This window comes from Fomitiporia mediterranea, assembly GCF_000271605.1.
Source record: "Fomitiporia mediterranea MF3/22 unplaced genomic scaffold FOMMEscaffold_18, whole genome shotgun sequence".
NCBI classification, from domain to species: Eukaryota; Fungi; Basidiomycota; class Agaricomycetes; order Hymenochaetales; family Hymenochaetaceae; genus Fomitiporia; species Fomitiporia mediterranea.
This window is the reverse complement of record NW_006760403.1, coordinates 959,636-982,274: the sequence shown is the minus strand read 5'-3', so window position 1 is coordinate 982,274 and position 22,639 is coordinate 959,636. Positions and strand designations below refer to the sequence as shown.

Sequence of the window (22,639 nt, the reverse complement as noted above, 5' to 3'; positions counted from 1 at the left end):
TGATGTGGACAGTTAGGATCACCTGACCGAATTGCTTACATAGTCTATTGGGATGCACCAATTCGGGATATGCACCATTGCGCAGAACCTGTTTTGATCAACTGCAGCCAACAGTTCAGGTGCTCAAAATAACTGTACTGGAACTCTGTGAAATGAGGTCTGATATATCACCGGATGGGCTCATAGGCGCTGCTACAGTAAAATATGACATTATATAGTATTATAATGCATATTTTGCATGGTGCACTGAACCGTTCCATGTTCATGACAGAACTGCAATTGCCTACCCACAAAATCTCTATGCGATAATACACTGGGTCTGATCTTATCATGGTGTTATTCATTTTGATATATTTTACTGTGTTTGTAGGCCAGAACTGCGGTCAGTGTGATGGATCAGCTTGGGAAGTGAGACGGATACTGGGATAGACGCCGAACGTGCTCGAGGTCGGATGGCCAGTCCAGTTTGCAACGGGGTTTCGACTCGAGGACTGAGCTCAGTTTTCCTCCCTCATATCCATCTCGCATTTGCATTCCTTGCGTCTACCAACTCCTCATCCGCTAGTACCAAGCTTCCGCTATTCGCTACTCCAAAATGTCGGACTCTGCTTCGATGGGATCGTCTAGTAATCCATTACCTTCCAAATCTCGCATGTTGGTCCTCTGCTTCGACGGAACTGGCAACGAATATGACGGAGAAGTAAGTGTCCCTGTGATACGTCGCCCGAAGCACTTATGCTGAAAGGCCCCTTCATAAGAATACAAACATAGTCAAGTTCTTCGCAATGTAAGCGTTGACAGATGAAGGCGTACTGCGAAGTGCCACCGCTAACTCAAAACATCAACCAGGCTGCGGAAGGACTGCGATGACGATCAATTGTGCTATTACCAGACTGGCGATGGCACGTATATGCCTCCTGGAATATGGGCAGGTTTGAGCATGCGGATCGCGAAACTCGCAGATGCTGCGATTGCCTGGTTTGTTGTTCACTTCGGTGCGAAATTAAAGAGACTACATTAAATTTACGCTTTTTGTTCAAGGTACCTTGATGCCCACGTTATGGACGGATATAAATTCATAATGAAGAATTACCGTCCCGGTGACAAGATTTCCATCTTCGGGTTCTCACGCGGAGCATATACAGCTCGTGCTTTGGCTGGCTTCCTAACGAAGATCGGTCTACTCCCGCGAGACAATGACGAACAAGTAACGTTCGCGTACAAGATGTACCAGCGCACGGACAAAGAGGGGCTCATCTTGGCCGCCGGATTCAAGGAAACGTTCTGTCGTCCTGTCAATATCGAGTTCCTTGGCGTTTGGTATGTCCTCCGGCTCTTTGCATCCGTTTATATAAGGATTATTGATACTTGATGACAGGGATACTGTGGCCAGTACTGGAATAATCACAACCCAAGACCTACCGTTCACGACGAACAACAGTATGATTAAGACATTTAGACATGCACTCTCCTTGGACGAACGTCGCGCGAAATTCGTACCGACTTTCTGGACACTTTCAACTCCGCAGCCGCCGAAACCGAAACCAGGCCTAGGTGCCTCACCAGCTGCTGTAGCATCATCGGCAAAAAGTTTTGGTAAAGCATCCGAAGCAGCAAACCATCCAGAAGGTGCTTCGGACGCTGATGCGTCATGGTGGCGTTTCGGCAAGGGCGAGGTCAACGGAGTTCATAGCGCGTTCAGTTCACAGGAAAGCAATCTGGATACGACCGACGTCAAGCAGGTCTGGTTTGCCGGCTGCCACAACGGTAAGCCCTCCACTCTATCCATCTTGTTTGAGGGTGATAGCGAGTAAAAATTGGTATTGGTTTTACTCTATTATAGATGTGGGTGGAGGTGCTGAGAAGAATCCCGTGAATGGGACGCTCGCTGACATATCTCTGCGCTGGATGGTCCGTGAAGTCGTTGCCTCACAATGTGGCATCCAATTCGACATAGCTGTGATGGCACTTCTCAACGTGCACGTTTCACCTCTTGGATCAGGCTACTTCTCCGCAGACATAAACGGCTCGGCCTCTCCAGGCCCGCGTCCATCCGAGGAAGACTGCACGGCTGACAAGGTCGCCTCAACTAAGCCGCTGCACGATGAACTGCGACTCGACCCACTCTGGTGGATCCTCGAGCTGATACCGTTCCCGTTCACATGGCAAGACGCAAAAGCAAAATGGCACAAGAAATGGGAATGCCATCTCGGGAGGGGGAGATACGTGAATACATCGGGTCCGTTACTGTTCCATGAGACGGTACGAATGCGGATGAATGATACGACGCTTCGGTATACACCGCGTGCGATATACGAGAAAGGGAAGGAGTCCTACGTGTGGTGAAGTCTATGTACCACAAGTGCTTTGTAGGTTGTACAAACATCCATGCATGCGGAATGTTACTGTCCATTGCTTTTTCTTAATTTTCCTCATTTTCTTCCTTGGACATGTCCATGTGACGATTGCATGGATTTTACATATACGTAATAATATGTAGTGCCTGAGGTGCCTAGAACATGGGATCCTAACACGAGACGTTAATGTCATGAGATTAGAAATCACACACATTGCGGATGTTAGAATGTTACAGATCCAATTCTCTATCCTTCGCGTCTAAAGTCTAGTCAGATGTGTGCGTCTAACGTAGACGATGAGTTGCATGACCTGTCTGCGGACATCAATACTTGATATGCCTAATCTCAGCCTGTAGCGTAGAATGAGCAATTACAAGTAAATACCATGGCTAACATCAGGAAGCTGAAGACCATTACTTCCATTCATCACAAGATACGCCAAAGTCCGGGCAGGAGGCTCCAAAAAAATAAGGGGCACAAACGTCCTTACTATACCAATTTGGCCACTAGCTGAGATCTCTTGGTTTGATACAGTATCACAGATGTTGATCGGTGAAAAGTTATTACAAGCTGCCGTACGTTATGGTGGTCGAAGGCCAACCTGGATTTGCTGGAAAGGTTCTGATTCTTCACTTTTGACGGAATCAAGTTCGTAAAGATCGTAGTTTTACAGTGCTCGAGAACGGGATCCAAGCTCTGGAGCTTGTAGGAAACTTCCGAATACTGTAGCGGACTGTATGTAGGCAACGCTTACTAATGTATTATATAAGTGTAATGGTAAAATGAAAGCAACAAAGTAAGAGTGACGCGTTACAGGGTCCAAATTAAGCAACCATGGCCAAAATGAGACAGAGGTGGATTGTCTTTTGAGATTGTGAGGAGCCACTGAGCTACAAACAGGCCACACAAAGATGAAAATGATAAAAAAGCGTGAATTAAGGATCTTGAATGTGTCTTCAACATATCATCCAGCATGTCAGAGACAACACCTTCTCTGCAACTCGTGCAACCCTTGCCTTCCACATACCCTGTCTCCCAGCATTCTAATCCTGCTGTGCAAAGCAAGAACCTGTACCAAACGAAACTGCAATTCCAAGTTTGTACCAAGGAAGAGGCAGCTGAGCAACAGAGAAAGGAGGATGAGCGAGATCGAGAGAGCTGCAAGAGAAAGATCAAGTTGTATGAGGAACACAAAGCCGAAAAGAAAGCTTGTGAGAAGGAATTGAGTGCTGCAAGAGTTGCTAGGTATCAGAAGAGGAAGAGAGAGGAGTGTCAGAGACTTGATACAGAGGAAAGTAGTCAGGTATGTATCTTTTGTTGACTAAAGTACATTAACAGTTGTTTATTGACTTATATTACAGGTATCTAGTGATCATCAAGAGAGTCCAACTGCTCTTCCATGCAATAACACTGTTGCTGAGGTATCCTAGGAAATTTCAGGACAGTGGAAGACACAGCAAATGGGAAAGCAGTAGGGATGTGTTCCAGGTGTTTCTAGGTGTACAAATTGGTACCATCCATTCCTATAGGATGCAATTGATTGCATTGCACCAAAGGTTGACTTCAGTCCCTCAAAAATTGTTGAGTTCTTGAAGAAAGAGAGTCTGGCACTGTACAATCAATTGAATAAGGGTACAGTCCAGAAATGGATTGTACTGTGCAGAACAAAATGGTCTGATACAACAATCCACAATGTCCAGAACAAGCATATCTTAGAGGGTTCTGGACGTGTTGGTACTCTTACAAAGTACCCTGAGCTTGTTGAGGAGATTAAAACAAACTTTCTGGGCTTTTGTGCAAAAGGTTACCTACTGAATGCAGTAATTGGCTGTTCTATAATGCTTGCCATCATTGAAGCTCACAATCCGGATATCCTCACATCAAACTTCAAATGCAGTGAGGTACATATCTTATGTGTCTGTCCCTATCACAATAGTAGACATGTGCCTTGAGTATTGTCTCTCTGTTATGCTAACTGATGTACATGTTTGCATAGAAATATGTCAGGTTGTTCCTAGGATCGGTTTTGAATATGATGGTAAGGTAAGCAACTCAAGCTGCTGCACACCTACCCAAGAACTGGGAGGAGGTGTGTGAGCATGCTTTTTTTTGTCTTGTTCATGTAGTAAAAGAGTTTGATATCCCCTCATTAGTGAGTGCTTTAGTACTATGGTTTATTAAGTATATCACTCATTTTCTTTCAAGTTAATTGTTAATATGGATCAAACAGGGGTACTATATATTCCTGGCTATAAGTACACCTATGAAAAGAAAGGTTTGAAGCAGGTAAACGTCATAGCTAAGGATGAGAAGCAAGGATACACACTTTGTGTATCTAGTACTGCTGATGGTGAACTACTGCCATTCCAGCAAGTCTACAGTGGTAAAACTGACCAGAGCCTCCCAGAAAAGAACTCTACAAATATGGAAGAGGCTCTCAGTGCTGGAATTCAATTTACAGTGGCAGCAAGTGTAAACCAGCATGATAGTCACTTCAGCACTCAGAAAACAATGAAAGAAGTGTGTACATGCATTGTAAATCTTTGTTCTTAAACTAAATACCTCTTACAGTTCATGAAGAACATCTACAAGCCTCACTATAAGAGAGTCTTGGAAGCGAATCCATACCTGCCAAGGGACCAGCATGCTGTCCTTTACTTGGACTGCTATCCAGTACATACAAGTGCCGATTTCTTGGATTTCTTACAATCAGAATACTCATATGTCATCCCTTTATTCGTCCCTGCAAACTGTAAGTGTGCAAATACATTTCTCAATGACATTGGAGCTGAACTTCTGTATGGTGAAGGCACTCCTGTATTCCAACCAGCAGACATTGGTCTGCAGCACATCCTCAAACACCAATTGAAACAACATGCACTTCAAGGAATGATCCAGCAATACTGTAGCCAGATAGCAAAGGGCATCCCTCTTGAACAAGTAGAAATATTAGACAAGATCAAAGTACTATGCAATGCTACAGTATCGGCTGTATTGAGTGCATGGAACTTCATGAATACACCAAAGGGGCATGAAATCATTAGAATGGTAAGAATCTTTGATTTTGTTCAGTATATTGCCTTCTAACTTTCATTTATATATTACTCAGGCCTGGAGGAAATGTGTTGTTAAGGAATGGAACTTATCTGGCTCTATGCTTTCAGACCTCAAAGCAAGAGCAGCATTGCACAATTATATTACTCAGGACAAAACTCTACAAGACAAGATTTTTAATAGGACTGGGCAGGAATTTCTGATTATTATTGATGGTACTGAAGACAGCAACAAAGACAATACTGATGATTTATTCAATGATGATACTGCAGTACCTCTTGCTTCAATCATTAAGGAGACGGTTGGAGTTGATGTTGGGAAAGAATACAAGTTTATTAATGACTACTGTGGAACAATGGATTCTATTGAGTATTCCAACAATCCTGACCATCCAGGCTTTGTCTCAAGTAATCTGGAGGAGAATATATGGTATTACTCAAACGACAGTGTCCTTTGGAACCAGTCTTAGAGGTTTGTGAACTGGTCCTTCTGCTTGTCTATGCAATTTACTCAACAACATTCTGTTGGCAGCTCTTATTATTTAGACGCTAGACAGCATACTCAGGCAATTAGACTTAGATTTTTTTTTGTTTTAAATGAAAAATATCATATTTTTTTTGTACTATGCTACATAGGTCGAGCACTGGCAACAAGTACTCCGTTACCCGTTACGTTACACTAAATAAGCAATGCAACAGGTCTACAGTTACCCGTTACCGTTGCCTACATACAGTCCGCTACAGTACTTGCATTATAACGGAATCAAAATATGGCATGTTCAATAGTCCCCGTTGAGTATTAACCTGCTTTGCTCCGTAACGAGTTACGCATGAAAATTGACCCTAGGAGATGATTACACCATCCCAGTAGTCCGCTCTAATAGGCTCAAGATTTGATGAACACAGACGAAAAGAATCCCGGTACTAGTGCGCGGGATTTACCACGATTGTCAAGTATGGGCAGAGCTCAGGCGAAGCCTAGTCAGACGGAGAGCAGAAATCACCGTAGTCATTGCAAGTGCGCAAACAGACACTGATATAGATTGCTCGAAGAGTAGAGCCAGCCATTTCTGGCGAGCATGTGCATCCTTGATTAATATACGACGTGTATTTTTGGCAGGAAAGTGGTTTTGCCCCAGTATTGCGGAATCAAGTCACGCACGGAAAGTTAAACGGAAAACTCCGCACAGAGTAGTCGAGACCGACCAAAAGACAGGAGTGTAGAGCGTAGAAGTCCGTGCGGGTGCACTCTAAAGAATGGGAATGGGAAAGGACGAAAAGTGTAAACTGATTGGATGGGTGTAAATCTCCTGATGGGGCAATTTACATAATCAGCTGACGTGCGCCAATTCGGGTTAGCACGACTGCAGAACGCGGAACCTATTTTGAGCAACTGCGACCAACAGCTCAGGTGCTCAAAATTAAACTGAACTGGAATTCTGTGCAAGATGGCTTGATATATCACTGGATGGGCTCCTAGATGCTGCTTTTTGAAGGTCAGAAGTGGGCTCGGCATGATGGTCGGCTCGGGAATTGAATCGAATAGACGCGGTAGTCCCACGTCGAATCGAACATGCTCAGGCTTGAGTGGCTAGGTTAGTTTGCAACGGGGTTTCGAGGGTCTGAGATCAAGTCTTCACTCGCGTATTCAAAAGACCCCTATTCATCTCGCGCTTGCTTTCCCTGCGTCTACCACCTTCTCATCCGCTAGTACTAAGCTTCTGTTATCGCTACTCCGAATGTCGGGCCCTACTTCGCCGGGATCGCCTGATGGTCCATTACCTTCAAGATCTCGCATGTTGGTGCTTTGTTTTGACGGAACATCCAACGAGTATGACGGAGAAGTAAGCGTCCCAGTGACATGTCGCCCAAAGTTTTAGTGCTGAAAATCCTCTCATAAGAATACGAATGTAGTCAAGTTCTTCGCAATGTAAGTACTGGCAGACGAACGCCTAGCGCGAAGTGCCGTCATTAACCCAAAAACTTGACCAGGCTGCGGAAGGACTGTGATGATGAGCAACTGTGCTACTACCAGACTGGCATAGGCACATATTTACCTCCCGGAATGTGGTCAGCTCTGAGCATGTGGATCGCGAAAATCGCCGACGAGGCGATTGCCTGGTCTGTTTGTTCACTTCGGTGTGAAATTGGAAAGACTAATTCTGAATTAACGCCATTTGTTTAAGGTACCTTGATGCCCACGTTATGGACGGGTATAGATTCATAATGAAGAATTACCGTCCCGGTGACAAGATTTCCATCTTCGGGTTCTCACGCGGAGCGTATACAGCTCGTGCTTTGGCCGGCTTCTTAACGAAGATCGGTCTACTGCCGCGAGACAATGACGAACAAGTAACGTTCGCGTATAAGATGTACCAGCGCACGGACAAGGAGGGACTTATCTTGGCTGCCGGATTTAAGGAAACGTTCTGTCGTCCTGTCAACATCGAGTTCCTTGGCGTTTGGTATGTTATCCAGATTTTCGCGTTGACTCATTTTAAAATAAGAAATGTTGACTTCTTGGGACAGGGATACCGTGGCCAGTACCGGGGTCATCATGAGCCAGGACCTGCCATTCACGACGAACAACACCTTGATCAAGACATTCAGACATGCCCTCTCCCTGGACGAACATCGCGCTAAATTCGTACCGACCTTCTGGACTCTGTCAACACCGCAGCCGCCAAAACCAAAGCCAGGACAAGGCGCTACACCAGCTGCGGTTGCTTCCTCGGCGGGAAGTCGTGTTAACGCGCCCGAAGCAGCAAATTCACCAGGAGGCGCTTCGGATGCTGATGCACAGCGAAGTGATGCACAGGAAGCCCATCTACTTGATTCGAACAAGAAATCTGCACCCGGTCGAGAGAAGAAACGGCGAGGATTGTGGCTCCGTTTCGGCAAGAGCAAGGCGAACGGAGTTCATGGCGCGTTCAGTACTCAGGAAAGCGATCTGGATACGACTGATGTCAAACAGGTTTGGTTTGCCGGTTGTCACAGCGGTAGGTCGTTTATTTCATCCAGACGATTTGACGGTAGTAGTGAGTACTGAATGGTATTATTTTTCATTTGGTTACAGATGTGGGCGGAGGCGCTGAGAAGAATAATGCGGATGGAATGCTCTCCGACATCCCACTGCGCTGGATGGTCCGCGAAGTAGTCGCCTCACAATGCGGCATCCAATTCGATGCAGCAACGATGGCACGTCTCAATGTGCACGTTTCTCTCCCCGGACCAGAGTACTTCGCCGCAGGCATAAACGGCACAACCCCTCCAGGCCCACGTCCATCCGAGGTGGACATCACAGCAGACCAGGTCGACTCAACCAAGCCGTTGCACGACGAACTCAAGCTCGACCCTCTTTGGTGGATCCTCGAGATCATACCGCTGCCGTTCACATGGCAAGACGCCAAGGCGAAATGGCACAAGAAATGGGAGTTCCATCTTGGGAAAGGGAGATATGTCAATACATCGGGTCCATTGCTATTCCATGAGACGGTACGAATGCGGATGAACGATACGACGCTTAAATATACCCCTCATGCGATATACGAGAAAGGGAAAGAGTCGTACGTGTGGTGAAGTGGTGAAGGCTACGCTGCATCACTGGTGCTATTAGCTGGTATTTCATGCGTGTTCGGCGTTCGCTTTGCTTTGCTTTTCGGATACGGCTTCTACATTCATGCATGCAGGACATTGACATTATTATCTATTGTTTTTATTTTATTTTATTTTCATTTCCTGAAACATGCCCCATGTGACCATCACATGGATGTTGTTTACGCATCATGGTATCTAGTCCCTGAGATATCGGAACATGGGATCCCAACACGAGACGTCGATGTCATGAGGATCAAGCACATTACGGATATTACAGATCCAGCTCGCTCTACAAATCTAACCAGATCTATGCATCTGGCACATCTCAAGCATCCTAAGCCATCTCAGCCATCTTACACACCCGGACCCTCTTCTGATAGTAGCTTGAAGACTGACCCTTGTGCCTTCTAGATACGTGAGCATGAATCCAATCTCTGTGACTCCCCCCCTATACATGGTTATGGTAATAGGATGCGTGCGGCATCATTGACTTGCTGATCGACGTTTTTGGGTTCGCAATGCTCGTCCGCTCGTTACTCAGTACCCAATCGAAAAATCCGAAATGCTAGATTCCCTCAGATCTGAGGTTCTGCAGACGAGTCACTTGGCATGAGGGGGCTGATCTGTACTAAATAGGATGACGTGCTTGATTGGGCTATTTTCCAGGGGGGTAAGCTGAACGGATAGTTTCCGAAGCTGGAATCAAAGATTCAAAATAGGGCAAAGTGAATACACGTTAGGAATGCGTCAACAATAGCAGCACAAGTTCAATTTCAAATACGGGGAAACATTTTTTTTTCAAACAACAAAGAAAGCACAACAACAACAGCGTGACATGCAATAAGCTCTTATCTATACGAATTTTTCAAGGGGAGGGGAGTAGGGAAGGCGAGTAGACGCAGGAAGATAAAAGCCAGATAGTCTTTAATCACAACACCAAAAAAGAAGGATATTCCGAACACAGTAATCTGAATGGTATCAGTTTCTTTCTTCGTTAACACGTTAACACCTCGTAAACAGATTGAGATTTAGGGAAAGTTAGATAGATCATCACAAGGGAGATCGTAAGCGTAACAGCTGGACGACTCGTGAACCTCATTCATAGCGTATGATGTCCCTTTTTTACCGTGTCGGGAGGGCAGGCCTTAGAATAGCGATGATACCATCTGACTGTGGCGAGAAGATTACATCTACGAGTTGGATGTCTCGTGAAGGAGCGCCGACTCCTCGCTCGGGAGGCATGCGCTGCTTTATTCGGTTGCGGCTCGACGACGGGGTAGGCGGCTCGTTCGAGCTCGGAGTCGGGCCCGACTGGTTGTGCGAGGAGCTGGTTCGCCTATCTCGATTGTTCCGCACGCCGGACGTGTCAGCGTGCGACGTGCGACGGTTGCGTAGTAGTGTAGAGTCTGGAGGAACGCTGTAAGACATGTCAGAATTAGCAGAATTCTCCGATGCAGGCAAAAAAAAGACTGAAAAATATATGGCTGAAAAGAAAGACATACGATGAGTCTCTGCCTCTCAAGTACAAGTGGAACCGGTTGAAAGCGAATCCGCCATCGCTCGGGTGTCCTCTCTCGTTAACACCCCAGCCTTTCACCGCGTCCAGGGCTTTACGTAGCCGACTCTCGTCCCCAGGTGTGACAAAGTCATAGAACGACCGGTTTAGTACTAGTGACCTCGGCAGTATATCGTCATTATTCGCATATGTGATGGGAACGTTGACAGAGAAGCGGTCGAGGACGAATGCCACACGCTTAGGCGCTGTCTCTTGAGCAGGCGGGGACAGAGTGAGCCCGTGCAAAGACTGAGAGAGTTTTTCCGGTTCATATCTAGGTGGCGAAGGAGGATCTAAAGAGTTTTCTCGAGATTGCGGTGACGCAGAAGCTGAGGAAGACGATCCATGCTGTACTGGGGATGTAGGAGCGGTTATGGGTGGAGGCTCGTTCCAACGCTGCAATTTTGAGGAGTTTTGTTAGACCAGCTAAAGAGCTTGATTGGCGCTACCCACTCGAAAATGCAAGTGTGCTGCCTCGGGAGAAATGACAATCACTTCTTGTGCTGTCGACGCGTTGTGCATGGCCTTAGTCGTGGACGACGCGATCGATAATGCGCCGATGAGGTGCTGCCCTACTCTGGAACAAGACTGTGCATTCGCGGCTGTTACCGTCCATTCCTAGTCAAAGACCACACAACACTTACAATTGACCCTAGAACAAAACGTATTCGAGGATCATGGTGCCGAACGCGAAGATACATGATACACGCAGCCTTATCTTCGGAAATCATTTCCCTTGTGCTCGTTTAAGTAACGCTTTCAAAAAAGAACGGAGTGCATACTGGTAAGCACGATAGAGCTGCGGCGCATCATCAGGATGGCAGAAGCCATAAGCGGGCGTGCCAATGACTTCCTCCCTTTCAAAGCCTGTCCAAGCAAGAAAGGAAAGGCAGGACTTCAGTCTATGAAGCATGCTATCTGGCCTACACGACTTGCCTAGTATCTCGGATACCGATTCGGAAATGTAGCACACTTTTCCCTAATCAAGAAAGAAGTAGAAGGTTCGGTGAAGGCGGACGTGATGAACAAGCCGAGAAGTCGCACCTCCTTCCATGCTTCGATAGCCACAACTGTGACACGTTAGTTACGAATGAGCAGTCGAAACGTGAAAATTGCTTACTGAATGACAAGGACGGAATATTTGGTTCAAGGTCAACGACCGAGTCCGGTACCTCATCCTGTGCCTCTGACTCGACATAAGGCGAGGCAGGAGGACGAGGTTCCGCATCTCTTGGACCCTCGGGAGGGCCAAGGATTTTAGAAAGATCCAGTTTGAGAGAAACTTGTAAGAAAGAGTCGTAGACGGTAATGGATTACGCCAGCTGAGAAAATGTGCGAGTCAGGAAGCGAGTAGCGACCAAGACGGTCGAAGGTTTAAGCAGCAGGCAAGACGGGGCAAATATCAGAGGTCTGGATGGGTGCAGTTAAAATATAGGAACGTGTGCGGACAGGATCTGGAGCTGCGACTAATAAGCCAGGTGGACATCGATATCCAGCGAGATAGAAATAGGAGGATGAAGGGCGCTAGAGATCTGAATCTGAGGAATCTGCAGCCTGTGCAAGGCGAATGAAATTCAGAGAGCCGGCCGCGGAGACGGACCACGGAACATCTGACCCCAGGAGGTAGAATGAGATCTTCTGAGAAGCTGGGACTGCGAGAGAAGATCTGGTGGACACACGAGGGCGATAATGGGAGGAAATATCGTGCGAAGAGGTGAACGCAAGAAAGAAGAAGGAGAAATAACAAGATGGCAGTGGCACAAAATCCGCCGAGGAGAGAGATGTGTCCGGACGACGCCATGAGAGGCATCCGACAAGACGCAGATCTCCAGATCTCTCGCTTTCCAACAGTTTCCCCTTCTCCCAAATTCTAATCACTCGCTTACGTATGCCGGAATCAAATCCTGCCGCTTTTGGCCCTCGCGAATCACGCATAACCTCCATTTTAGAGTAAGCCCTTTTTTCAGTTTTTTTAGTGCGTGCATACACCCTTGTTGTCGTTGCTCCGTCCATACCTTGTCTCCGTCCGTCACCTGGCGACGCACACAGCACCAGCGGCTAGCGGTCAAGCGCATATACTTCCGTGGAAAAATAAGACATTTCCGTAGGGGCACATGTGGTCCAGAGCAAGAGAGATTGCAGCAGGCGATCTGGTCATCATCTGGCTTGTGCGCGCGTTTTATTTTCTATTTGACTTCTGTCTTTTTGTCTCAAGCTTTTTGTCTATCCCGTCCGTCTATTAATTTAATGTTTATACTTAGACGCGGGACTCCGTCCAGCCTCTCGTCGTCACTCCGGGCAAAGAATTCAACGGAAAATTCGGCGTCTACTCGCATTCTGACCTCGTCGGCATCCCTTACGGCTCCAAAGTGGGCTCCCGGAACGGCAAAGGGTTCATTCACGTGCTCCGTCCTACCCCCGAGCTCTGGACGATCGCACTTCCTCACCGCACCCAGATCCTCTACCTTGCTGACATTGCCTTCATCGTCTCCTATCTCGACATCAAACCCGGAAGCAAGGTTGTCGAAGCAGGTAAGCCACAGGCACATCTACTCAGCATCCTTCCAGAATCCAGAGTAAACGAAAGAACTCTTCGTCTTCCCGCGCGCGATGTCATGCCACAAGACTATCGTGTGCTAGGACAATAATCCATCTTCCCACTCGACATGCCATTCGCGTTCCCCCTAAACTCCCTTTAAATACAATCTTGAATGATGTTCTCCAGATCTGATCAGGAATCCATAGGCACGGGTTCTGGCTCTTTCTCACATTCTGTTGTAAGGACCATCGGTCCCAAAGGACACCTGTATTCTTACGAGTTCCACGAACCAAGAGCTAATAAAGCAAGGTAGGGTTATTTTTGACTCTAATAACGAAATTTTGAGCATTGACCAGTGCCAAGAGAGGAATTCCGCAGCCATGGACTCTCCGAAATTATTACGTTGACTCACCGTAATGTATGCAGAGAGGGTTTTACGGTCGCCGACCTGGTCGATTCAGGTTTGCTTTTATCTGCACTTTTCTCTATACGCATCTTCGTTTTATAGTAATATGGGATTAACTCCTTTCGTGTTAGTTTTCCTTGATCTCCCTGCACCATGGGACGCCATCTGCCATGCGAAAAAGGCGTTGCGAGTACGTGTCCTTCCATCCTAAATCTCTAAATTCAAATTCTTCAGTCGATTTGGCGTTGGTTAGCTTGCACGTGCAAGGGATAGAGATCAAAATCATTCAATCTTCTTTTCATCTCCGCTTTTACGGGCCGTTCTTCATGCGCTCAGATGATCTTTGAACATATTTTTTATTGATGTGTTTACTCGTGCAGAAAGATCGGGCAACTCGAATTTGCTGCTTCAGTCCATGCATGGAACAAGTCTTGCGAACCGTCGCGGCACTGAATGATGCCGGGTTCACAGGTGAGTCTATTTCTTGTTTTGATCAATCTATTCATCTTCTTCCGCTCATTTTATTAATCATGCGCCCACGATTCATCTTCTTTTTATTAATGAACATTGACATTCATATCCCCACACCGCAGACATTACTATGTACGAGACGCTTCTTAGACCGCACGAAGTGCATACAGTTCCGGCACTTCAGCCTATTGGTCAAGTTAGTGACAAACTGAAACGATCGGAAGTCAGACGAGAGTACAAGCGTCTCATGCAAATAGCGTCATCGCAGGCGAGGAAGGAGAAGAAGCGGAAGCGAAGTCCACGAGAACCCTCAAACTTGAAGGAAAGCAGGGACGACAATGCTGGTGGCGCCGAAGTACAGAATCTTGAAGACGCAGCTGAAGACAGGACAGAAGCAAAGAAGCTACGTACTGAAGACGAGGTGATGAGTCATAATCGTGAAGAAGACACCTCAAAATTCGCCGAAAACGACCCAACGGTCTCGGAAATTACACAAGAATCGGTAGCACAGCTGTGGCACGCGGATGCGGAAGACGAGTTTGGCATGGCCGAAGACGCCGTTGCAGCGGACGACTCGACTGTCGTTGTCCAGGAGCCGTTATTTTCTCCTGAACCTGAACCATTAGCGACGGAGCCTCCGAAACGGGTTGTCTCAAGGGTCATCAACGAAGTTCGCGGGCATACATCGTATCTCACTTTTGCAGTCCTTCTCCCGAGTGTGTTGCCAAAGGACAATTCGCATCTTTTCGCAAACAGCGTTCAGGGTTCCACAGAAAACACTAATAATACCAAGGAAGTCGATTCACTAGATCACGGAGAGAAATCTCATTAATCTAATACCCTGGTATATACAAGCCGATTTCCTATTACTATGGTTCGTAATACACTAAAATCCACCCCCAGATTGAAAAGGATAGTACACTGATACAGCAAAACTTGAATCTAAGAACCAATGAAAGACCACCGATCTTATTATTGTGCTATTGCTTTTCGGTACGCGGCTTCTACCTCCTTTTCTACTTTAACCTGTTCCGCCGTCTTGGGAACCCGCGTTCGCAAGACCCTCGTAGATGGTGGCGGCACCGTAGATGCTAGCTCGGTCCGCTTTCGTTTTAGAATGGATTTTGATGAACCAGTGCGCCGCTGACGTGAATTCCCTATATCGTCGTCGCTTTCTTCCCAGCTATTGCCAAGGTCCTCATTATCAAGATTATCATCTCGTCCCGAAGATGGACTGGATAAGGCGGAAGATGAGGTAGTGTTGCGTTTACGTCCCGAATTTCTTCGTTTACTTGTTTTCACTACGGATCGCATGCTGTTGCGGCGAGTTGACGGGGTAGACGAGTTCGAATTTCGTGTCCTCACCGGACGTTGATTACGAACATTGTCTTGCCCGATGAGGGCCGGTGGTTTTTCACCAGTGTCAGCGGGCATCTGAACAAGTCCGCCGTTGTATTCGGTGGTATCAGTCCCCATTTGTTGGGTTGCACTCTCCTCTGCAAGCTCGCGCATTGACTTCGGAGTCCGGACAGCCGTAGACGTAATGGTCTGGCCATCACTGACAGGCAAGATCTCTTCAAGATCGTCATCTTCCCCCTCTTCGACAAGATAACCACCGAGATTTGAGTCTTTTGGAGGCTGAGCGCTCACCTGAAGATCGACAGCTTCACCTGTTGTGAGCTTATCATGAGCTTCATCTCGTTCAGCAGCAGTGCCCACTTCCAACTCAGGCTCATAGGCACCATGTTCAAAACGCGGGAGGTGGAAGGGTTGAACTACTGCGTCCGCTTCTGTAAGGAATCCACCCGGCTGCTCAATTTCCGCCTTTTGAATTTCCGCCTGCTGAAAGGATGTGTAAATGAATGATGAATGAAAACCCCGTCTTTACGATAAACGCACCGCCATTTCACCGTTCTCATGCCATAATCCCGACGTCGAGGGTTCGCCTCCGTTTGCATACTGCTCTTGCAGTCGCTGCCGAATGCGCAGACCATTTATCAGCCTTGTCCAGCGCTTGATGACACGCTCTCTCCGTTTTATCTGCTCTTTCTCCTCCGCTTCGCGCTCGGCCTCCCAATATGCCTGGTATTTGACGTAAAAAACATGTTCCAGAAAACCTGATTGAGAATGGAACGCATTACCTCCAGCAGTATCTCTTCGTTTTCAGCTGCAACGACGATCCCCGAAAGCACGGGGAAAGCACGCCCCTTCTTAAATTCGAAATTCGTGACTGCTTCAGCATAATCAAAGCCGAGTTTCTTTGCGATCTTCGCAGCTCCTTTATCTATATATGAAAAAAGATTGAGCAAATTGCCGCGAAGATACGGAATTGATTGTCCTTACACGGGATATGTGCAGCTCCCTTGGGTAACATTGAGGGAGTGTAGAGATCTATGTTACCAAATTCATTCTTTGGCACGATACCCTATGGAAGCGAATTGAATTAGCCATGGCTCTCGGCAGGTCGAATCTGCTCGAAACACGCACATCAACTACCGGATCAGGCACGTAGATTTCCGTTTGTGCCTCCGAATAAAGCCCTTGGAGCATTTCGTCGCCCTCCTGCTGGGCAAGCTCCATTGCACGCCTCCGATGTATTGTCACCGCGCGCTGCTTAACCCATTTCATCGCTTGAACTCCCTCTTTTACCCGTCGACCAACACGTATCCAGTTCTCTGCAGTTTTCAATTGAACCACGTTCGAGCGCGGATAGACAGGTTCACCCCTAAACTTTCCAACTTCGACCTTTGGATCTATTACCTCCTCCCGTTTGAGGTGCTGTTCTAGTACGTAGCTAGACGGACGCGTTAAATAAGTGTCGGGGCCCGGACTGTCAGTTAATTTATGCTTACAGAGGATGGTTTTTGAAGCCTGCAACTGAGGTCGGCATGCCCTCAATGTACTTGTTGTACTCAAATTCCTCATCCTCAGCGTCATCCCGTAGTAGTCTGTAAGGCCGAGTCACAAGCGACATAACAGACTCCCACCACTCTTTCCGACCTTTTCCGCCGAGCTGAGCTTTGGAAGTTTTCGTGCCGTAATCCCTAGCATACCGCGCGGTGACATCCCGACAATAACCGTCCTCCTCGACAGCTATGACGTACACCATTCGGTTGTTTCTATCGTGCTGGGGTGGCTCAAATGTTTTGCGCTTGTTGACGATGTATCGTGTTGGGTCAACAGGCATCCATCTTCCATCTGGTTTTGAGTATACTTCAGTCCAGAAGACAGGTGGGTAACCTCCGATGGGTCGCGCGGGCGCTAAACCACCAGATCAGCTCCTTGTTGAGAGTAAAAGACTGCAGTGATCTTACTACTATGCCGTGAACTACTTGATGAACCCAGCTTTTGGCCAGTCGACTTTGATTTACGAAGTTTGATGACATTCTTTGGTAGCATCTTCTCTTTACCCTTTATGCTGGGAGTGCTCATGCCGGATGATAAGGATTGACCCTCCCCCGGAAAAACATCCTTCTCGTCGCGGAAATCAGGGATTTGAATTTCCTCCATGTCATCATCCTCGACGTCTTCGTTTTCGAGGTTACTGCCCTGAGCTTCAGAATTAGAAGGGATACCTGCCTTCTCCTTGCCTTTCCTTGAATTCTTCTTTTTAGTCGACTTTAACTTTCCTGTACCTGCTTGCCAGGGGACACTCTGGAGGCTCACGACGAGCCTGGCAGGTATACCAAGAGCTCGGCACAATGCAGTGAAAAGCTGGGAACTGACATCTCTACTCCCACGACACTTCAATGCGTGTTTCATTAAGCTTTTCGAACTTCTGACCACCTCGCTCTCATCGTCCTCGAGGTCACTCAGCTGAAGCGGTTCATCGCTTCCGCGACTGTCGAGAAGGATCTTCTGTACTTCGTCGAAGGTGCGGGATTTGATGTGACCAAAGCCTTCAATTGTGAAGAACTCTTCATACCACCACTGAGTAAGTCGCATCATACTAGATTCGAAAAGACGACCACGCTTGGCTGCTTCTGGATGCCGCTTCTTCGTAATCATATCGAACGATGTCTGCAGGTGAATAGGTGTTAAAGACAAGAGGCGGGCCTAAATGGAGGATATCAACAATAGAATTTTAACAACAGTGACGACCGACGAACATGCAAGAGAGGGTCGTTTAGCAATTTGTTGCGAATAATGGCGTTTGCTAGCAAAGCGACTGTGTGAATCTTATGACAAGTTAATCGTAAAGCTCGAAGCTCAGCGATTTGCTCTGCCTGTTTCCTATTGGTAATAATAGATAATAATGAGTCTTAGTCGTGAGGAAGGTCAAATGAGTACATTACTTTCGCTTGGTGTCGTCCTTCTTCGCGACCCTTTTCAACGTGATTTCAATGGTTTCCACCCCACTCTTGAGAGCAGGACCAGTCATGGGCCCAGACGTTTGAAGGTCGTAATCAGACACGCTTTTTGCAGGTGTTGACAGTTCTGCATGGGGCACGGATACTTCTTCCCAGTCCATATCTTCGTCGCTTCCTCCACCTGCTTCGGAGCCTGTGCGGCTGGAGGAGGCGATTAGTTGAGGGGAACTCATTGCGGTCTTCTTGTATTTTAGGCGAGTCTTGAAGTCTTGAATGGCCTGTTTTCGAGCCCACCTGGATTAATACGAAGGGGTATCCATATGATTGGTATAATTACTCGAGCGCAACAGAAATGCGTCGGTCGTGGTGGTTGTTGGGCAAGGAACTCAGATGCGTTGCGCGTTGACTCGAGCATGACGTGAGCAGTCTCGGACACTCGCGGTCCCGCACTTCGCCACTCGCTTTACCGCCTGGCCTTCTGCCTCGTCTATGAACCCGATGGGGTTACTCAGTCGCTTATGCAGTTAAGCGTGCTGCCAAGGATATTTCCAGGACATACTTCTGTCTACTTCACCTGATCCTTGACAGTAGAAAATATGGGAGAGTCTGTAGAGCAACGCCCCAAGCCGTTCACCTTCTTGTACAAAGGTCTGGATCATCGGAACAACTACGTTGATGTTTTCATACCTCCGAAGTCTTCGCCGGGACCTCTGAAGTCTATCCTTTACTTCCATGGAGGAGGATTGACGGTCGGAAATCGACGAAGCTGGTTCCCTCAATGGATATACGGTGAGCCTTTATTTAACTCGAAGTCATATTCGTGTCTGCGGGCTTCATATGCTTATATGAATCGGCAGACCGTGCAATGCAAGCTGGCTATGCCTTCATTTCTGCAGATTATACCCTATTAGCACCTTCCACTGGTCATGACGTACTTGAAGATATCAAAGGCGTATTTCGCTATCTGGAGAAGGAATTGAACAAGGACCTTGCTTCAGCTGGTTCAGATGCAACGATCGACGCAACCTCCATAATTGTTTCTGGCTCGAGCGCTGGAGGAATGTGCGCATACCTAGCTGCTTGTCATGCTAGGCCGAAACCAAAAGGCGTACTGTCGTTGTATGGACAGGGTGGCGACTTTCTGGTGATTACGATTCTCCTTTTTCTCCTTGACGCATACAGTCTTCTTATGTATATTTCTTCATCATGCAGTCTTCACAATACTTGTCTATCAAAACAGAACCTTTCTTTTTGAATCGGGAAATCCTGGATCCTGACGTTTTCCAGGAATTCTTATACCCTTTTCCACCGGACCTCAAATCAACGTCCGACTCTGCCCTTGCATATTACCCGGCAAACCACCCTATTGCACCAGGCATGCCCGCAAATTTGCGTATGCAGCTTTGTAGGCTCTACCTGCAACTTGGCGTTTATCTTGACTACTACACTGGCGAACACGAGCCCAGCCTGAGTGCTCGGCTGCGTGCAGTTACGGAAGAACGACATTACGATCGGGAACGCCGAGTAAAGGCTCTTCGTACTCTTATTCCCGAGAAACACGTTCCACTCTTTCCTCAGTTACTTATCGATTCGTCTTTCCCTCCAACGTTCATGATACATGGTGAACTGGACTCGGCAGTACACTCACAGGAATCATACAACGTAGCCAGGTTGCTTGACTCTAATGGCGTAAAAAAAGTACTTCGCATTGCAAACGGTGAGGAACACTCTTTCGACTACGCAGAAGGAGCCATGGAGAAATATTCACCACTTTTTGACGAGGCCTTTGATTTTATCAAGGGTATTTTTGAGGGGGCGTGATGACCGCTTTCTATTTGATACATGAAGTATACGAGATACATTTTGTAGAGATATAGACTGCATACAAGACTGTTGGCATACTTCCAATCATCAAAGCTTGCCTGTAGTAGTTGAATTATCATTGTCTGAAGCTCGCTCCGATGATTCTGATTCCGATTGTTTTGCCTCCGTGACCTGACTATGAGTATCATGTTTGTCCTTGTCCAACACGCCCTCTTCGTCAGAAGCATTATGAGAGGCGGGCTTGGGTGCATTCTCGTCGCTCGCTTTGCTTCCTTCGAGGTCTCGCTGTTCTGTTCGCTTTCCTTCCGGTTGTGAGGATAATTCGCCTTCGAGCCTAACTTCGTTGATAGTCTCGGCCAGCTTGTCAATGATGTCCGCGAGCAGTTCCTCGCTGACTTTCTTCCCATCATCGCTCGCAATTTCTCTGCTCTCTTCGTCCTCTCTTGCTTCTTTCTCTGTTGGCTCTGCTTGGCCCCTCTCTTTGACGCCAGCGTCCTCCGCCTTTCGTTCTGGTGGGTCCTTCTCTGCCTTGGTTTCGCCCTTATCTCCATCCGCTGCATGGACCTCTTTCATTTTCCGCGAAGGATCCGTTTCAGCCCATAGTGCATCCAACTCCTCTTCCCAACCGAGAATCTTACATAGCTCGCGGACCGCTTTGTCGCACGACATAAGACATGCTACATCATTTGCACGAGAACCCCAGCCTCCGACGTGGTCGAGGTTGAAAAGCAGTCGTGGACATTCCTCGGGTACCATCTCCGTGAGTGATGCGAAAGGATGCACAGTAAGTGAAGTGCCCATCACGATGAGTAAGTCTGCGTCTCTCAAGTGTCGCACGCCGTGTACGAACTCGTCTGGTAGCTTCATGATTCAATACACCAAGTGTCAGACATTTCGCCTGAAGAAACCATAGGATGGTGGGCATGGACTTACAGATTCGCCAAAGAAAACTATATCAGGTTTCACGTACCCTCCACATCCTCGCTTCTCGCAAACAGGTATCTCTTGCTCGTCTATTTTCTTCTTGATCTTATCGTGTGGATAGAACGAACCGCACTTTATACAGTGCTGGTTAGCGAAACTTCCATGGGCTTCGATGATTTTGTGGGGCGGGACGCCAGCAGCCCGCTCAAGTGTGTCTATATTCTGCGTAAAGCATGTATGGAGAAGTCCTTTCTCGGCGAGGAGCCTGATGAATGAGTGAGTCAGTGTAGGTCTAAATCGCCCTGGTGCAAGCTCGTGAGCCAGGACATAGACTTCGAGGTACAGCATATTCGTCAGACCAGCTTGAATGCTATATTCTACTGGAGATACTCACAAGGGCGAGGATTCCGCTTGAAGAAACTAATATCAAAGACGGCCTCCGGGTAGGGCAAATTCAGTCTAGCGAGGTTCGCCTACAATACCGAAGTTCGTCAGCAGCATGTATTTATAGTGATGGAATGCAAGATGTGCACATAAAGACCTAAAAATCACTGATTCAGAGCGTCCAGATGAATTCATTCATTAATTTCAGTTACCGGTATCAGGAGATCTAAAGTCGGGAATTCCAGCTGATGTGCTTATCCCTGTTGTTCAACGTAGGGTTCCAACCAGTTCAAAGTCAGTTTTATACAATCATGGGCAAGATACTTGAGCATACTAACCTGCTCCTGCCTAACAACGATTGTTACCATCTGAGTTCGGTTGTGTTAATATAGGGATTAACTCACCATGACGAAGACATTCTTGCATGACTCGCTCTTCAAATACTTTGCTATACCTGGCAAGTCGAGGGTCTCAAGGAATTGTGGAACATCATTACTTGACAAGAACCTCCACATAGTCAGAACGAACGAGCGCTAGTAGAGACGGTTCACGGTTCAGTGCAAGTAGCGTCATTAGCTGATGTATGAAGGTAAATCTTTCCTAATCGGGTCATTGCTACCGAGGTTCCTTCACGAATCACTGCTGTCGTCTTTCCATCCCAGCTCAATGCACAATCTAGTTCTCCCAACTTTACGTACTGTGAGCTATCGTCGAATGAAGCATAAGGGTTAATGTAAAGGGAGAAACAGATATTTGTAACAAGGACCTCAAAAACCATTGCAAATACTTGTGATGATTCGATTCAGGTTGTAATTCGACCTTTTTCAAATGTTCAACCCCTAGAAATCCGGGATATTGCCCAGAAACTGGAGAAAAGGTACATACACCTATGTGAACCAAGTTGCCGTCGTTGGAATCGCATGGAAAGAGAAACTCCAAGATCATTCAATATTGTAGGACGGCCTGGATGCCCGTCGGGGCGAAGTCTAAGTGCTGTACGGCCATGAAAATTTGACGTGTCTAGTTCTTTCTGTTCTCCTGATTACTCAAAGTGCTTCCTGTGGTCAAAGGCTAATTGGTGGTGGCCATTGGACGTCATTCCAGGCTCAATTTAGTACTGAGTTCTCCAAGTGGGAATCGGATTGTAACCACTTTTCAACGAAACTTCATTCCCTTTGGCTGAGCTGCGTGTTCTGTCAGTCAGAAAGGGAAGACAGTA

At 47.1% G+C, this 22,639-nt stretch overlaps 9 protein-coding genes across 9 annotated transcripts; 5 read left to right on the top strand and 4 right to left on the bottom strand.

Moving 5' to 3' along the window:
* Nucleotides 1–613: 613 nt before the first annotated feature.
* Nucleotides 614–2,346, top strand: FOMMEDRAFT_114985 (uncharacterized protein; the record flags this gene model as incomplete). Its single annotated transcript, XM_007271849.1, has 6 exons — nucleotides 614–700; nucleotides 759–787; nucleotides 850–978; nucleotides 1,042–1,320; nucleotides 1,379–1,767; nucleotides 1,844–2,346. 6 exons carry the CDS (start codon nucleotides 614–616, stop codon nucleotides 2,344–2,346), a joined length of 1,416 nt encoding a protein of 471 aa, XP_007271911.1.
* Nucleotides 2,347–3,943: 1,597 nt separating this feature from the next.
* On the top strand, nucleotides 3,944–4,309 carry FOMMEDRAFT_97870 (uncharacterized protein; the record flags this gene model as incomplete). The annotated part of the gene is made up of 1 exon (XM_007271669.1): nucleotides 3,944–4,309. A coding segment is annotated over one exon (366 nt), but the record flags the coding sequence as incomplete, so codon positions are not given.
* Nucleotides 4,310–4,404: 95 nt separating this feature from the next.
* FOMMEDRAFT_57067 (uncharacterized protein) lies at nucleotides 4,405–5,126 on the top strand (the record flags this gene model as incomplete). Its single annotated transcript, XM_007271567.1, has 3 exons — nucleotides 4,405–4,509; nucleotides 4,563–4,877; nucleotides 4,929–5,126. Coding segments are annotated over 3 exons (618 nt in total), but the record flags the coding sequence as incomplete, so codon positions are not given.
* Nucleotides 5,127–7,149: 2,023 nt separating this feature from the next.
* Nucleotides 7,150–8,989, top strand: FOMMEDRAFT_162480 (uncharacterized protein; the record flags this gene model as incomplete). The annotated part of the gene is made up of 6 exons (XM_007271848.1): nucleotides 7,150–7,254; nucleotides 7,312–7,340; nucleotides 7,403–7,531; nucleotides 7,597–7,875; nucleotides 7,940–8,409; nucleotides 8,487–8,989. The coding sequence occupies 6 exons, from the start codon at nucleotides 7,150–7,152 to the stop codon at nucleotides 8,987–8,989; spliced, it is 1,515 nt and encodes a 504-aa protein (XP_007271910.1).
* Nucleotides 8,990–9,819: 830 nt separating this feature from the next.
* On the bottom strand, nucleotides 9,820–12,048 carry FOMMEDRAFT_171474 (uncharacterized protein; the record flags this gene model as incomplete). Its single annotated transcript, XM_007271847.1, has 9 exons — nucleotides 9,820–10,424; nucleotides 10,510–10,958; nucleotides 11,016–11,150; nucleotides 11,207–11,297; nucleotides 11,345–11,429; nucleotides 11,490–11,541; nucleotides 11,607–11,632; nucleotides 11,683–11,844; nucleotides 12,012–12,048. The coding sequence occupies 9 exons, from the start codon at nucleotides 12,046–12,048 to the stop codon at nucleotides 10,130–10,132; spliced, it is 1,332 nt and encodes a 443-aa protein (XP_007271909.1). The 3' UTR covers nucleotides 9,820–10,129.
* A 38-nt stretch (nucleotides 12,049–12,086) lies between these two features.
* On the bottom strand, nucleotides 12,087–12,506 carry FOMMEDRAFT_162478 (uncharacterized protein; the record flags this gene model as incomplete). Its single annotated transcript, XM_007271846.1, has 1 exon — nucleotides 12,087–12,506. The coding sequence occupies one exon, from the start codon at nucleotides 12,504–12,506 to the stop codon at nucleotides 12,087–12,089; it is 420 nt and encodes a 139-aa protein (XP_007271908.1).
* Nucleotides 12,507–12,555: 49 nt separating this feature from the next.
* Nucleotides 12,556–18,649, bottom strand: FOMMEDRAFT_143567 (Rad4-domain-containing protein). The gene is made up of 15 exons (XM_007271845.1): nucleotides 18,274–18,649; nucleotides 18,088–18,211; nucleotides 17,293–18,034; nucleotides 16,831–17,239; nucleotides 16,466–16,772; nucleotides 16,322–16,403; nucleotides 16,120–16,262; nucleotides 15,878–16,060; nucleotides 14,101–15,817; nucleotides 13,888–13,978; nucleotides 13,639–13,697; nucleotides 13,465–13,562; nucleotides 13,308–13,410; nucleotides 12,824–13,094; nucleotides 12,556–12,730 (listed from the first exon to the last, which is right to left on the bottom strand). Exons 1-9 carry the CDS (start codon nucleotides 18,519–18,521, stop codon nucleotides 14,951–14,953), a joined length of 3,105 nt encoding a protein of 1,034 aa, XP_007271907.1. The 5' UTR covers nucleotides 18,522–18,649; the 3' UTR covers nucleotides 12,556–12,730; nucleotides 12,824–13,094; nucleotides 13,308–13,410; nucleotides 13,465–13,562; nucleotides 13,639–13,697; nucleotides 13,888–13,978; nucleotides 14,101–14,950.
* Nucleotides 18,650–18,884: 235 nt separating this feature from the next.
* FOMMEDRAFT_97564 (alpha/beta-hydrolase) lies at nucleotides 18,885–20,109 on the top strand (the record flags this gene model as incomplete). The annotated part of the gene is made up of 3 exons (XM_007271592.1): nucleotides 18,885–19,077; nucleotides 19,146–19,432; nucleotides 19,501–20,109. 3 exons carry the CDS (start codon nucleotides 18,885–18,887, stop codon nucleotides 20,107–20,109), a joined length of 1,089 nt encoding a protein of 362 aa, XP_007271654.1.
* Nucleotides 20,110–20,199: 90 nt separating this feature from the next.
* FOMMEDRAFT_97591 (SIR2-domain-containing protein) lies at nucleotides 20,200–21,935 on the bottom strand (the record flags this gene model as incomplete). The annotated part of the gene is made up of 6 exons (XM_007271595.1): nucleotides 20,200–20,973; nucleotides 21,046–21,368; nucleotides 21,431–21,509; nucleotides 21,570–21,577; nucleotides 21,633–21,680; nucleotides 21,821–21,935. The coding sequence occupies 6 exons, from the start codon at nucleotides 21,933–21,935 to the stop codon at nucleotides 20,200–20,202; spliced, it is 1,347 nt and encodes a 448-aa protein (XP_007271657.1).
* Between the last annotated feature and the right edge of the window lie 704 nt (nucleotides 21,936–22,639).